This window comes from Aspergillus nidulans, chromosome VIII (genome assembly GCF_000011425.1).
Source record: "Aspergillus nidulans FGSC A4 chromosome VIII".
Taxonomy (NCBI): Eukaryota; Fungi; Ascomycota; class Eurotiomycetes; order Eurotiales; family Aspergillaceae; genus Aspergillus; species Aspergillus nidulans.
In genome coordinates, this window is record NC_066264.1 from 1,464,029 (window position 1) to 1,477,624 (window position 13,596).

General features: G+C 49.5%; 3 protein-coding genes across 3 annotated transcripts, besides 1 other annotated feature; 2 read left to right on the forward strand and 1 right to left on the reverse strand.

The window, feature by feature from the left end:
* Nucleotides 1–13,596: part of a sequence feature (contig 1.16 792..451587(-1)) that runs on past both edges of the window.
* Nucleotides 1,853–1,990, forward strand: ANIA_11294 (uncharacterized protein; the record flags this gene model as incomplete). The annotated part of the gene is made up of 2 exons (XM_050613222.1): nucleotides 1,853–1,895; nucleotides 1,941–1,990. The coding sequence occupies 2 exons, from the start codon at nucleotides 1,853–1,855 to the stop codon at nucleotides 1,988–1,990; spliced, it is 93 nt and encodes a 30-aa protein (XP_050469053.1).
* On the reverse strand, nucleotides 3,222–3,526 carry ANIA_01098 (uncharacterized protein; the record flags this gene model as incomplete). The annotated part of the gene is made up of 2 exons (XM_653610.1): nucleotides 3,222–3,368; nucleotides 3,434–3,526. 2 exons carry the CDS (start codon nucleotides 3,524–3,526, stop codon nucleotides 3,222–3,224), a joined length of 240 nt encoding a protein of 79 aa, XP_658702.1.
* On the forward strand, nucleotides 3,566–5,775 carry ANIA_01097 (protein nnk1; the record flags this gene model as incomplete). The annotated part of the gene is made up of 1 exon (XM_653609.2): nucleotides 3,566–5,775. The coding sequence occupies exon 1, from the start codon at nucleotides 3,838–3,840 to the stop codon at nucleotides 5,773–5,775; it is 1,938 nt and encodes a 645-aa protein (XP_658701.1). The 5' UTR covers nucleotides 3,566–3,837.

The window sequence follows — 13,596 nt, forward strand, 5'->3', positions numbered from 1 at the left end:
GTGAATCGGCAGCGTCGACGCTTCGAAGTGAAATCGCGCGTAGCGAGCGAAACGGCAAATATCAATTGAGATCAATTGATCGCGAAACGAAACGGTAAAATGAAGGAATGCCACGACCAGCGGCGGGCGGAGATTGCGAACGACGGTGATCGGAGGACAGGTGTTTCGAGCCACAGGACGAATTCAGGTGTTCCGAAAGAATTAAAGGCAGAAGATAAATCAGCAAATCCTGAAAGCAGTGAAAAGAAAGTAAAAAGAAATGTAGAAGACAGTGTAGAGCCGTTAAAGCAAATGAAGCCCGATGAGTTCCCCAGACTCTCGAGACATCGAGAAAGGAGGTCCCAGGACAAAGACTCCCCGATCAAACGCTCCTTGCGCGCGCTTATCCACTACATGCCCCGTGCCTGGGCCCGTTCCTTGGCACTAACTACCTTTTGGGCTTAGTGCGACTCAAGCTCATCTTAGATACAGCCCTAGCACATGATCTCTTCTGTGTCGAGTCGACCTAATACATATACCCTTCCATTTACTACTCTTCCAACCTACACCCTAACCACTTTTTCTTTAATCCTTCCTATATTCCTCCTCCTTCAGAGATCTTTTATTGGACGATGGCCATGTCCGGTGTAGATGTTCGGGTTAGTGACGATCATACCCCCGCTCTAGCCACGAACCATAATAACTCCGACATCACCCCTTGCCTACCGCGTCTCATCCTTCACTCTTTAGGCGCCAGTATTGACTTTGTCGTAAGTCGGGCGGGAATGGGGATATTCTCTGACCGGGGTTCGCACTGCACTAACTCTTGGCGCTCATGGTGAAGTGGAATGCAGTTCTGAAACAAGCAAGTCTGCTTCTGCAGTGCGACGTTGGGCATTGAAACTGAGAGAATCATCTTATATATCAATTGGGATTTCGAAAGGCAACTGTTCTATAAGCCGATCCCATGAAGCTGGGTCTATTCATTCCCCATAGCATTACCTCAAATGGCCCGCATGTTCGAATCTCACCAGGATGCATCTATATTCGCCGGGCGCCATCGTCAATCATAAGACACATCCAACCCCCCGCTCCCTCCCCACCACCAACCCAATCGGGTATGGGTCACATGCTCGATATCATGCCATAAATCCTTGAGTGACTCGATGTTATAGCGGTGCCGCGTTCTATTTTTTGAAGCCGGTAAGAGGATGGTCGCCAGCAATGAGACTACCCTGCTGTTGACCGATAACCTTGTCCCCGACTTGGTCGCGGAGCAGCCGTACTAAACCGCGTTGTCCCTTTTAGCTGCGTCTCGTAGTTTCAAAGATGGAGGAGCTGACAAACACGATATCTATGTTACCGTTAAGCAGCCGTGTCAGCCTTACTGTGTTTGTTATCTGTAAAATTTCCGCACGTAAAAGTTGCTTCAAGCTGGTATTTTCAATATCAACGATACCCAAGGTCAATGAAAGATTTTGCCATGTCGTGCCCAAAGAGGTAGCAGCTTGGGATGTCCTAGTAAACTAGGAAACAGATCCTTGTCCAACACGGCAGCCAGCATCGAGAATTCCGGCCTTCGGGTTGCTACGGAGCTACTCCACGACGCTCATATAAAGTGGATGGCTTGAGAGATGAATGGAAAGAAGCGTAATTGGCATATACAAGGATCAAGGCAGACTTGAAATGCCTCATCCCACTAATCAAGTCCGTACGATTAGGCCACGAGCCAAGAATAAGAACCACCTTTAGATTATGGGAAGCAAATTTTTCGGCGAAGGTGCAGCTGTAGCTTTCCAGTAACTTTTGGGCATCTGAGTGATGCTTTGACATCAGTTTGGTACCAACACGCTTCGTGTCGTTATAAATCACTATGGCGGGGTCTGGAAGATCTAATTACTATCTCATCAAGGGAGGTAAGCACAGTCAGCCACATGCTGGGCGACCCTGTGTTTAATTAGTTCTTCGGCCTGAGATTGTAGGCACTCATGAACGGGCAGCTACGAGATAGCTAAGCCTGAATGGTTGTCGATCAGTTCCAACTCAATAGGAATTAAGGAATATACTCTGATGGCGCGAGGTTTTGCGCACGCAGAGGACTTGTAGAGCAGCTTAACACCTCTCTAAATGTCCAAAGAAGGCGTGTGACAGGCAATATAACAACTTCAAAAGCGACAGTAACTTCCTGGTGTTTCAGTCAGCTGAGGATGAACAATACGACCTACTGGGACGCCCTAATCACTGATATCGATCTTCTGTCCGCACCGTCTCCCAGTTCGACTCTGCAGGTCGGGGATGCGCGTTTTGACTGTCTAGATGCTCCAATCTGCGTGTCATAGCAAAAGGTGCAAGCCTAGGCTGAAGACCGGCGATATTCGAATAGTAGACACCGCAAAATCCAATTTGTCAACTTCGAATACCAGGCATATGCACTCCCTTGATCCATTTTCGAGGGTATTCTTTATCTTCATGCGCCACGACTGAATCGATTTCATGAATTGATTGGGGGGTATAACGTGGAGGGATTTCGAAGCAGATCAACCACAAAGCTCCGACCTAGACGGTCCACGAGGAGCAGGCATCGGGCTGCGGGCGATGGAAAAGCGATCCTTATCGAGAAGTTTCTTTTCGACTACCATCTGCTGGCGAAGCTTTTTGCTGGCACCCGTCACGCTGACAGGATACAGCAATCTGCTGAATTCAGCGTCTTTTTGGGTGACAATACTGGCAAGCTTCGTCTATGATGCCCAAAGAGCTGCGTGGACTGCACTCATCAGAGATATTCAAAAAAAATAGTCGAACAGCTAGTGCAGGCTTAAGAAGCTGTAGCGCAGTGGAAAAGAGCCGAGCAGGTACTGCTCGCTCTCGGGAGTCAAAATGCACATACTCCTTGACTCTCGCAGCGAATTTTCAAAAGCCGAGATAGGCGCAGTCCTTCGCTTTACCTTCACTTTCATTAGACGGACTGTCAGCAGGTATCGTACTACTATAAGTCATCAAGAGCGCAGAGCTCCTGGCAATTAAAGGTGTATGTATATCTAGGCATTAGCGTGCGCCATCCCTAACTTCGGGTTTCCTGCAACCTGACTTGCTGATTAATAATGGAGAACAATCCCTACTTGAAGAACTGCCGTCGCAGCCGCATAAGGGATGCTATTCTTGGGGTAATGAGTCATTGATGTTAACGGCCGTGGCTATTATTGCTTGGTCGAGGTGCTGCAGTTGCCAGGCATCTGGTTGGATCAAAGCAGCCAGGGAGGGGCGTCAAGCATCCTAACAGCGTTCATCGATAATGGCTGAGGCGCTTCGATGACGTCGCCATACATAAGGGTCCTCAAAGGATCAAAGCCTAAGAGGGAATAGCATACATAATCGACTTGAGTAATGAGCTGCATACAAAGTACGTAGTCAGTAATAATAGTAAAGAAGAGGAGTCGTTCAAATAAAGACACACCGGAATGACTAATGAGGAATCTCTGATGGGCTCCTCCGTTTTCTCCCGATGCGTTCTCTCGTTGCACGACGCAACCTCATCGAATTTTGTCATCGTTTTCTCATCTTCAAAATTCTTTCAAAAAGTCCTTCACCTTCACCCATTAAACAGTATAAACCCTTTTTATAGATACGCGCCCCAGCCGACCACTGTTTGGGTTTAGTTCTTCTTTATCGGAGCCTCCGATAGTCGATGGCTCGATAAGATACTCCACATCTCATCCACATTACATCTTCCATCTTCCCCCATACTACCCTCTTCGCTTTTCGCCTCCCTACGGCCCCCGCTCGTCAACCACATCGAGCTTACATACTTCATGACTTATAACTCTTTCTAAAGGCCTTCTTTGTGCTCTCCATGAGGGCATGGCGACTGTACAGAGAAGTAGCAGGTCGTCTGGTTTGAGGATCGAGACTACCTTCCACCACGGGTCAAGAAATTGCTGGGGGAATGGCGAGCGCGAGGGAGAATGGAGGGAAGCTGATGAACATCGAGCTGGTAACGAGGGCGACCGTACCAACATCTCTCACGATTATGACGCACATCGTTGCGGTACTGATGAAGAAAGCAGTGTACTGAGCAGCCTTCACTCCTCGACACCTCCCATCTCAGTCCCACGCCATGATGATAGCCCGAGTCAGGACGAGATCCCTCATGAGATCCCTCACAATCCAGAGGATATTGGCGCCTCCTCGCCCTTCGACTCGTTCCTCCAGCAGGAGCAGTCGTCTTTCGGTTTTGATCCTGCCCTCACCGTCACTCAAAGAGGTATACAGCCTGAAAGACAGCTGTCGCAAAGCGAGAGGCTCAGTCGGGCGCGGAGGTTCCAGCCTCAAAGAACTTCAAGTCTCCGGAACATACTCCCGCAAGATGATGACGAGCTGGTGAGCGGCGTGAGCCAGTTGGGATTCAGTCCCGACTCCAGAAGAAGTCACATCCGGCGAGCTGTTCCGACAGTGCTGTCACGCGAAGGTCTTTCCGGGAGCCCGAACGGCGACCGTCCTACGTCCCTCACAACTGTATCGACCATGTCGCCTGTTATTGATGAGGTTCAAACCCCTCCAGAAGCCTCTCGGGGCATGCTTTCGCCGATTTGCATGTCGTCACCTACGCAGACATACCACTCACCCGAAGACCGCAGTGCCTCCTGGTCCGGAGGGTCTGCCGTTCCTTTTGGCAGCAAGCTCAGCCGCTATCGAAGTGGTACAACACGCTCGCGGCGATCGACGGCCTCGAGTGGGAAGTCACCAGCGAGCGCGTTCCTTTCCATGTGGAGTACGCGGGAGGAACCAGCGCCCAAACCTGACGATGAGGGTCAAATGGTTGGGACTGAATATGTTCTTGGGAAGATCATCGGATCTGGCGGTTTCAGTGTCGTGAAGGAGGCTTATAAGGTTGAAGAGAGCGGTGAAACAAGGCGTCTAGCAGTAAAGATTGTGAAGAAGCAAGTTGCCGACAAAACCGAGAGGGAAAATGATGCTGTCCAGGCCGAGTTTGACCACGAGGTTCGCGTTTGGCGGTATCTCAGTCACCCAAATGTCTTGTCTCTCGATGCGGTCTATGAAACGGACTACGCCACATTCTGCTTCACCAAGCTTCATATAGGCGGCACTCTCTTTGATCTCATCCGCCAGAATCGTCAGAACCGCCGCAAACTCACGATGGACCTTGCGAAGAAATACACATACCAACTTGCGTGTGCTTTGCGATACTTGCATGAAGATGCTCGAGTGGTTCACAGAGATATAAAGTTAGAAAATTGCCTGTTGGATCCAGTCGAGCTTCCGGATGGCACAAAGACGTCAAACCTCGTTCTATGTGATTTTGGAATGGCGGAATGGATCAATGCTGACAACGAGGATGCTTCCTCCGAGCCGTACGGAGATGCTGGGGACCGGCCACCGCTGCGAAATATTGGGCCATCTGATTCCAGCACCAGCGTCGCAGGCAGCCTCGAATACGCCTCACCGGAGCTACTCGACTCGATTACTGGAATCATCGACCCGTCTGTCGACGTCTGGGCTTTTGGGGTCATCGTATTCACCCTTATCGTCGGATCTCGGCCGTTCCAGCACTCTTTCCAGCCCCGTCTAATATCCAACATCCGGCACGGCGTCTGGGACCGAGAGGCGGTTCTCGGTGATGGAGCCGACTCGGAGGCACGGCGCGACGCACTTGACCTCATCACCAATTGCCTGGAAATGGATTGTCGCAAACGCTGGACTGTCCGCGACATACTTTCTTCCCGCTTCGTTAGGGAATTCTCCGTCGATAGCCCTTCGGACAATGCTTGGAAGCTTTGATTTCAAGCCTACAGCACAAATTGACAGCTGCACACATACTGTGGAAAAAAAAAAAAAAAACTAAAAAAACTAAAAAAAATCAAAAAACTTAATACGACCTCACGAATTTCTTATCTTACGAGCGCTGGTGTTTGGAATCATGATTTTCGCGATACCCTGCTCTTTTGTTCTTTGTGTGTTTCATCTCACAACTCTGCTTTACTCATGACTTAAAAGCCTTCCTGCAGTTGCACTGTTTTGGCTCCTGATTCTTCTAATAGCACGGCGTCGGCGCTTCTCGGGATGGGCTTTTCCTCGATTAATCCATTTCATGTACTGTACTTATATACCGGGATGTTCTCTATCTCTACTGTTCTCTTGCTCCAGTCTGGGCTCTGATTTGCACTCTGAAAGGTATAATCACGCTCCTAAAGATGGGGTCCTGGGTCTTGGTGCGAGTTCATTGAATTCTACTTAATTTTATACGTCAAATGACCTCAATCTTGATGTCCACTTGTTCTGGCTTCACCAGCGTAACATTTGCGCATTCCGCTCTCCCCCTATGGCGTAGACATACGGTGTAGGCATGGGCTGGTATCCTTTTGTCAACTCCAATCCACCATGAAGCATTAGCCCGATATGTGACCAGGTCTCATTGTTTTATTTCCTGAGATCAAGGCAGTGTCTCGGTTGTGGGGTTGAAAAGTTCCGGACATACCACAATATCTATCCACTGTATATATATATCTCCTAGCGATCTCCTGGCCAAATTGACCACCAGACTGACCAGAAAAAACCCAGCTACTAGCGAGCATACATAAAAATAATACTCGAAGTTGAAGTTCAAATTACCATGGTGATTTTCCCTTTGTGCATACATACAGCCATGGAAGGATGGCAAGTATAACGTGACATACGGCCTAGAATGAAAGACGGAAGACCATCTACTCGACATATGGACACCTAACAGTATCGCGTCTCAGAATGACCATGACAGGAGAACAACTGAAGTAAAGGAGATGTGAACACAAAATAGAACAAACGAATTATAAAAAAAATAAAATTTCAAAGAAAATAAAAAGAGAAAGAAAGAAAACATACATTAACTTGAAGGATCTACAGTATGGACCGCTAGCCTTTCTGTTATGAAGGGAGCTCCCCCTACAAAGAAGTTGTACCGTAAAGTAGCAGTAACTCCTAGAAAATCTATCGTAACCCATTCCGTAGGAGGCGAGCAACCTCGACCTCGGGATCCTGCCTAGAATCCTGCAGTGCAGTTTCCAGGCGTCAGAGTTCCAGTTTCCAGGTCCAAGATAAGTTTCCAAAATCAAGTCCAGCCCAGCCCGGCTTCGGTGTTCAAAATTCAGAGTTCCAGATTTCAGGTCTTGGTTTTTTAGCAGCCTGTAGTCTGCTCCAGAGCTGGCAATATGGTATAGTAGAGTCTACTCTGGCCTCTACAGACCAAGAATCAACCGAGGCCCAGGACAGAATAGGTCGGATTAGAGTCCGTTTTCGTCAAGTGGTACGGAGCACACTGCACAGTCGTAGGACCTGAACGGCAAACTATGCTAGTTTACCGCTTTTCATTTCGTTTCCCTTGTCCATGTGGAGGGCGAGAATCCTGATGACGTCGGTGTAGTCTAGTTGGTCCTCTTTTGCCAATTCTGTTCGGGGTTTGTCTTCGAGCAGTGCAGGTGGTAAAAGTGATTAGCCCGCCAAGTCTAAACTCACTGTCCACTCCACCGGTAGGTACTCCACTCAATTTGTACGTACGCAATCAGGCTAACGGTTAACCGTTCGATGGGCCAAGATGCTGACTGCTGACAGCATGTTACGAATCCGATGTTATGAATGCAGATATTGGACGAAGTAAAATGGCGGTGATAAGGTTAAGCGATGAGGTGCTGGCGGACTCGCAATGGGGAAGACTGCAGAACAGAACACCATCCGGATTCTCAGAACACTGCAGCCATGGCGCAGGCTAGAGCCATAGACTGCTGGCAGGGTTGATATCGGAGAACTTCGTACAGAAACCCTCGGCTGGATTATCTCGCCTGACACAGTCGCAGACAATCAGACAAAGTACCAAAGTTGCCGCTGCCCAGCGCTCAGGGCCAGGTGGTACTTCCACCGTGACCTGTCCAACAGCAGTTAGCCCCAAGAGTACCGAGCACGTCGTGCATTGTGCTAGGTAACATAATAATAATAAATGAGGATAAATGAAACGGCCCCAATGGCAATCTCCATAATCCAGGTCTATAGGTCTATAGGTAAGACGACAGCCTCGGTCTCGGAGTCTGGAATCTGGAGTCGTTCTCTTTCTTTTTAATGAGGCCAGCAGAAATACGACTTGATTATGCTGATGCATAAGCACCGGCCAAACTACTGACTGGCTATAGAGCTACGATTAATGGTGGGGCCGTGGGCAGTCGTTAGTTAGCACGTCGTCAACCACCAAGGCCATTGATGCCGAAGCATCGAGGGTAAGCCGGAAGTAGACAAGGCAGTTGTGAGAGTTGGCACCGCCTTTGCCGCCACACGCTTCGTGCATAAAGGAGAGCACCCCCTGAAGTTGTACGGTGCTCCCAGTAATCCTCTCACCGGGGCCGTGTTCCCTCGCTGGACTCTTACTACGCTGTCAAACTCTGCCATTCTCAACGACACCACGAATGAGCGGATCACTTGACGAGAAGCTTCACCACCTGGATCTCACCCTTGCTTCGCCTCGGAACAATGCAATCGGTTTATCCAGGCCTCGTTGGAAAATTCAACGTTACTGACGCTTTGCAGGAGTCCGCGGGATAAGCGTAGTGCAATGCCACTTAATAATGTACCTCAGATATACTGCCCCAGGGATATCACTCTGCGACGTAAATATCAGTCCTTGCTGGCGTTGGGGTTCCTTCATCCCTAACATGTGTTTAAGATCAACCAGTATCCCATAGGGCGCTGGTAGCCCGGGTGCAATTTCTGGTAACGCTGGTTTCAACTCATCCATTAGTGGCGACCCTGGCAGGGGTTCGACTACCATGCGATTTGTTCAGAACTTTTGCCTATCCTGCACCTTGACATTGCTCGGTCAAAAGCGCAAAAAGCGAGGCTTGAGATAACTGCCCACAGGAATCTGATAGATGCAAGGAGCGTAGAACACCGCAAGGCGCGGTACGACGACACAGCCCGTAGTAATCGAGAATGCTTTCCCTGTTCGTATGGAGTATGAATACCAATGTCGTCTGGTGATGAGAACTGAAGTACTCAAGCCGCCAACCATGAGCGCCTGCATACGGCACAAGCAAATCGGACGTAAAATCAGTCAGAAAATGTTGCCGACGACTGCTGCTACCCATGAACGTCGGCAGTAGCGGATAAACATGCAGTGAGCATTGTGGTTAGGAATGCAATAGATTAGGTCGAATATTGAATTCAACCTTAACGTTCGTTAATAAGATGTCGCAAGGCGGAGCAAGAGATGCATTGTGGATAACCACGGCAACAGCAAGTCCGCGCTAAGCTTGGTCTCAACGAAGAGGTATCAAAAATAGTCGTCGTGACGATGATGGCGGACCTAGATTGCAGGGGAGTTCCGTTCAAACGACGATGATGAATTGATTATTCAAGAATGTCGTGTCGATCGGTTACCTGCAAGCAGCTGGAAAAGCACACACCCCTTCCGTGGACGGTATCATCAACCATTCAAGGTTCGACTGCCGAATGAGCGACGCGCGGAGGAAGAAGTGTCTCGAACATTGTAAGCTGAGGCGATCAGAAGACTGAGTCTGCATCCAGGCTTAGGCTCTGACAAGGACCATCTAACCCCTGTTCGGGAGTGGTCACAAGCGGAGTTGGGAGGAGGGCATCGAAGCGAGATCAACGATGGCGCGGATGGGTTGTGAGAAAGTTGGCTAAGATCAGCGAGGCAGGCATCTAATTTGATTCCACGAACCGTCGAGTATCAACGGAGAGAAAGACGGGAAGGGATAAGATAGCATCCACGTCTATTGATTAATATCCACCGTGAGATGAAAGTGACGAGTGACCACTAGACTAACGACGTGGTAAATTGGATAATCTGGACGCGCCCCAGCGACGCGTCCAGATTGTCAACCGCCTACCGGAGGCCCGGAGTTAACCCAAAACTTCGAAGCCGAGCGGGTGCCCGGTGCACGCTGAGTCAGCGACTCTGCGGAGTCAGACTCTTTGTGGCGGTGACCAGGATTGGACGATGGAAAATCGGCGACCTACTCACGCTGTGGCGAGTTGGGCTTGACATTGAGCCTGTGGTCAGCAATTATGGGACTTGTCGAAATTAGCAGCGTTTCCTATTAGTTGGACAGTTGGACTAGCGGACAAAAAAAAGCAATTAATACTCCAGTGCTCCGAGCCACTGGGATTTTCAACCTGTGAAGGAAGTATGCTCCGTAGCTGCGGTATAGTACAGGCAACCTACCAATCGCGTAGCATCCTCACAGAGACCAGAGCTGGCAGTCGAGACTTGAAGGATTGCGTGCGGGACAGACAAAAAACATGAACTATTCCGTAATAATTACACATAAGACGCTTGGAAAGAGGTGAACAAGCCACGGAAAAGGAATATAGCGGCAGGTGAAACTGGACACGACACCGGAGATTGCCTTGAGGCTGACTGGGAATTCTCCATATCACAAGAAGAAAAAGCCAAGATTGCAGTCCAAGGCGTACAAGACGGTGGATGAGACGTTGGAAGTTAATACTTTGATGGATCACAGCGGGCTACTGCGGCCGTACGAGAGATGGAAACAAACCTCCGCAAGCCGTGCCTATTATCAATATTATTGCATCGTGTCTTGAACTTTCCATCCCACTTCAGATCGTCATGGACACAGGATGCCGGGACATCTTTCTCCATCTGAGTATCGTTTCGTCGGCCGCTGCGCCTTTGAAGCGATCCAAGTGAATAAGCGCCAGCAAATGACACTAGCCAAGGTTCCAGATATAATGACAGAGTCTGGTATAATGACAGAGTCTGGTGATGATAATGACGATCAGTCATGGTATGGTTGATGAGAGTGATACGCAACTCATGGATAGATTAGACGATAATGATTCCTAGGCATCTTGGCCAATTGGCGATAAGTGGCACTCGCGCTCCACAGCCTCGGAGCACGTATCGGTGACTTGTTTCTACGTTGTGTTCTGGAACCTGGAACAGCCGGCAAACCCATGTTACAACTATCCAGGCGGTTTCGTTACCAAGCGGGCTAGTAACGGGCAGTAATAATCGGGCGATACTCGATACACTGAATCCATCAGACTATATAATCATGGTCAGCCTAAACCATAAACGGTAACTGGCTGCTTGTTGATTGGATCTGCTCCTCAATTTCGACGCCTCTACAAGTTCGACGCAAGACTGAGGTATCTCGTAAACTTAGGAGCCGGCGATCTTTATCTTGCTGTTTGTGTGAAGGCAGGCTCGCCACAGGCTCAGCTGAGGCAAGAGAAAGTTCGCTCGGACAGCTCAGATCAGGACGGGGATTATAAATGTATCAGGCTAGCAGTGTATTCAGGTTAGCCTGCCCCAATGTTGTTGTCTTCACCCGCCCGAAATGATCACATGATCGGCTCTATCTTAATAGAAGCAGGGATCAATCTGGAACAATCCGTTCCCTGGCCTGGCTGAGTTTCCCCCTTCAGAGCAAGCCGCAGACGAATCTTGGAGACCTAAACTTGAATAGGAAATAGTAGCGGAAGCCGATTACGAAGACTTGCTAATTATGGCCGACACTAGTACGGAATAGTAAGGAGCAGGGCTTGAATAGTGCAAGCGAGTTTGCCTACAAAGCGGCTTCCAGGGATGGGACGGATCCATGAGACTCCCGAACGCATTTCATGCCACTCATCCTTCAACTATGCCGTACTCGTCCTCAATCCTGCCCAGGTGGGGAGGCAGTGTTTCTTTCAAGCTGCATGCATCAACAAAGGTGTTTACGACCGTACTCCATAGATTAGCGCTATTGCAGGGTTGGCCCGAAAATGCTCGATAGGGGAAGAAACCCGGGAAACACAATTGTTAACCAAGACCAGGATGGTTCTGGGATTCCAGGCCTGTGGAATTCTTCCCTTGCACTTCTTTTCACGAAGTTACTAGGGGTGCTGTGTCGCTAGCCGCTGTTGGGCGACCAGACAGATGAGAGGCCGTATCGAGCTGTCTCCTGAGCGCATCGATCGTCTGCATTATTGTCCCTTTTATTGAACCACTTAGAAGCCAACACCTGCACTATTAATCAATCAGGTTGTCAACATCGACTCCTGAACTCTGAGCATTTAGCGCTCAGCTAAGATGCTCGATGCTGAACCTCTTGTTGATTGTAGCCTGTAAGGCGTAATTCCGCGGCCCATGGCGAAGGCCAGGATTCTGCGCATTCGTTGGAAGAGCTTGTATCTCTTACACTGAGTTGACTTCTATTGTCACTGAATGCGGAGACGTAATGTACCCAGACGGTCCAGAGATGAAAACATCGATACTGGTCCTCTATTGCATCTCTTTTTCCTGGAACAGCTATTGAGACGACTGAAGCTTATAGGGTTCAGCAGCGTCCAAGCCGACGATTATTGATTATTGGCATACTTTGTCGACTCATCAGCATGACGATACCTGTACCGCGTGTTTGGGGGTTTCTCCATCGCACCGCCAGCCTCTTAGCATCCTCTTACTTCGCATTCAGCCTTTCATTAAATTGGGATGGATCATATCCGACCCAAATATTCGAGGTTGCAGGTTGTAGATAGAGTGGTGTATGCCTGAGCGAGAAGGGTGGCCCCGAATTATGGGCGAGTTGGAGGAAAGGCAGCTCGAAGGCTAAACCGAACCCGGTTACAATGATACGTCGCCAACGAGTAATATCGCGTCCAGGTGCACTAGCCAGCGACCTTGACGTGCTGTGACCGCTGTGACCGCTGTTGGGCAGAGAAACTGGAATCAGCAACTGCACCTTGATGGATCGTCAGCTGGGTGGCTCTTTGTGACAGACCCAGCCCCGATGATAGCTGAGTTACTCGGCGGTTATCCCACTGAAGTTTGACCTTTGATTAGCCTCGCGACAAAGAACAGGATTGGGCCAGTCGTTGCAACTGTGCTCCGAAAAAGCGGGTGGTCAGGATGAGGAATTATGGATGCTGCAGTAAAAGGTAATTTGTGGGCTTGGCCAATACACGGAACTTCGCGGCCAGAGTCAAAAGTGTACTGCAGATGTGGTGAGTCTGGTTTGTCTGGTTGGGTGGATGAGCCTTTGCCTCAGCTCGGTTCGACCAGAGGTGAATCCCCAATTCGTACACACGGCTAGTCTTGTTCTTTCTGCGCGGAAAATTGTGCTCGTTTACCTCGTCCTGTTTCGCCCGGGTTCCAAGGACGAAGGGCGCTTGTTGTGGCTCCAGCGTCCAACCCCCAGCAGTCACAGGAAGCTGAACGCGGCGATCTCATTGGACTGTTGTCGGCTGCCAGTTTGCTTACGCATGCGAAACTGCTCGTAAAGCTGATACCCATCCATGCTCGCGCTGTGTCCAGAATCCAGATGCCTTGCATGCACCAGCTTATGACCTGGTGGTCTCACTCGTGCAGTGGATAGGTACTTCGTCTGTGATTGTGAGTCCTCAATTCCTACCAGATTTGCTCCACCTGCAGATGGCGTCTCCTGAGCGTTTTACGCTCTTTCCCCCCTACTGTCCAACGCCAATTTTTCTCTGCCGGCGTCCAGATGATGATTATTGATTGTCTGCCGCCTACCGCCTACCGCCTACCGCCTACCACCCAGCCTCTTCTGAAGTCCTGGAATTCTGGTCATACTGTGACATATTTTACCCACC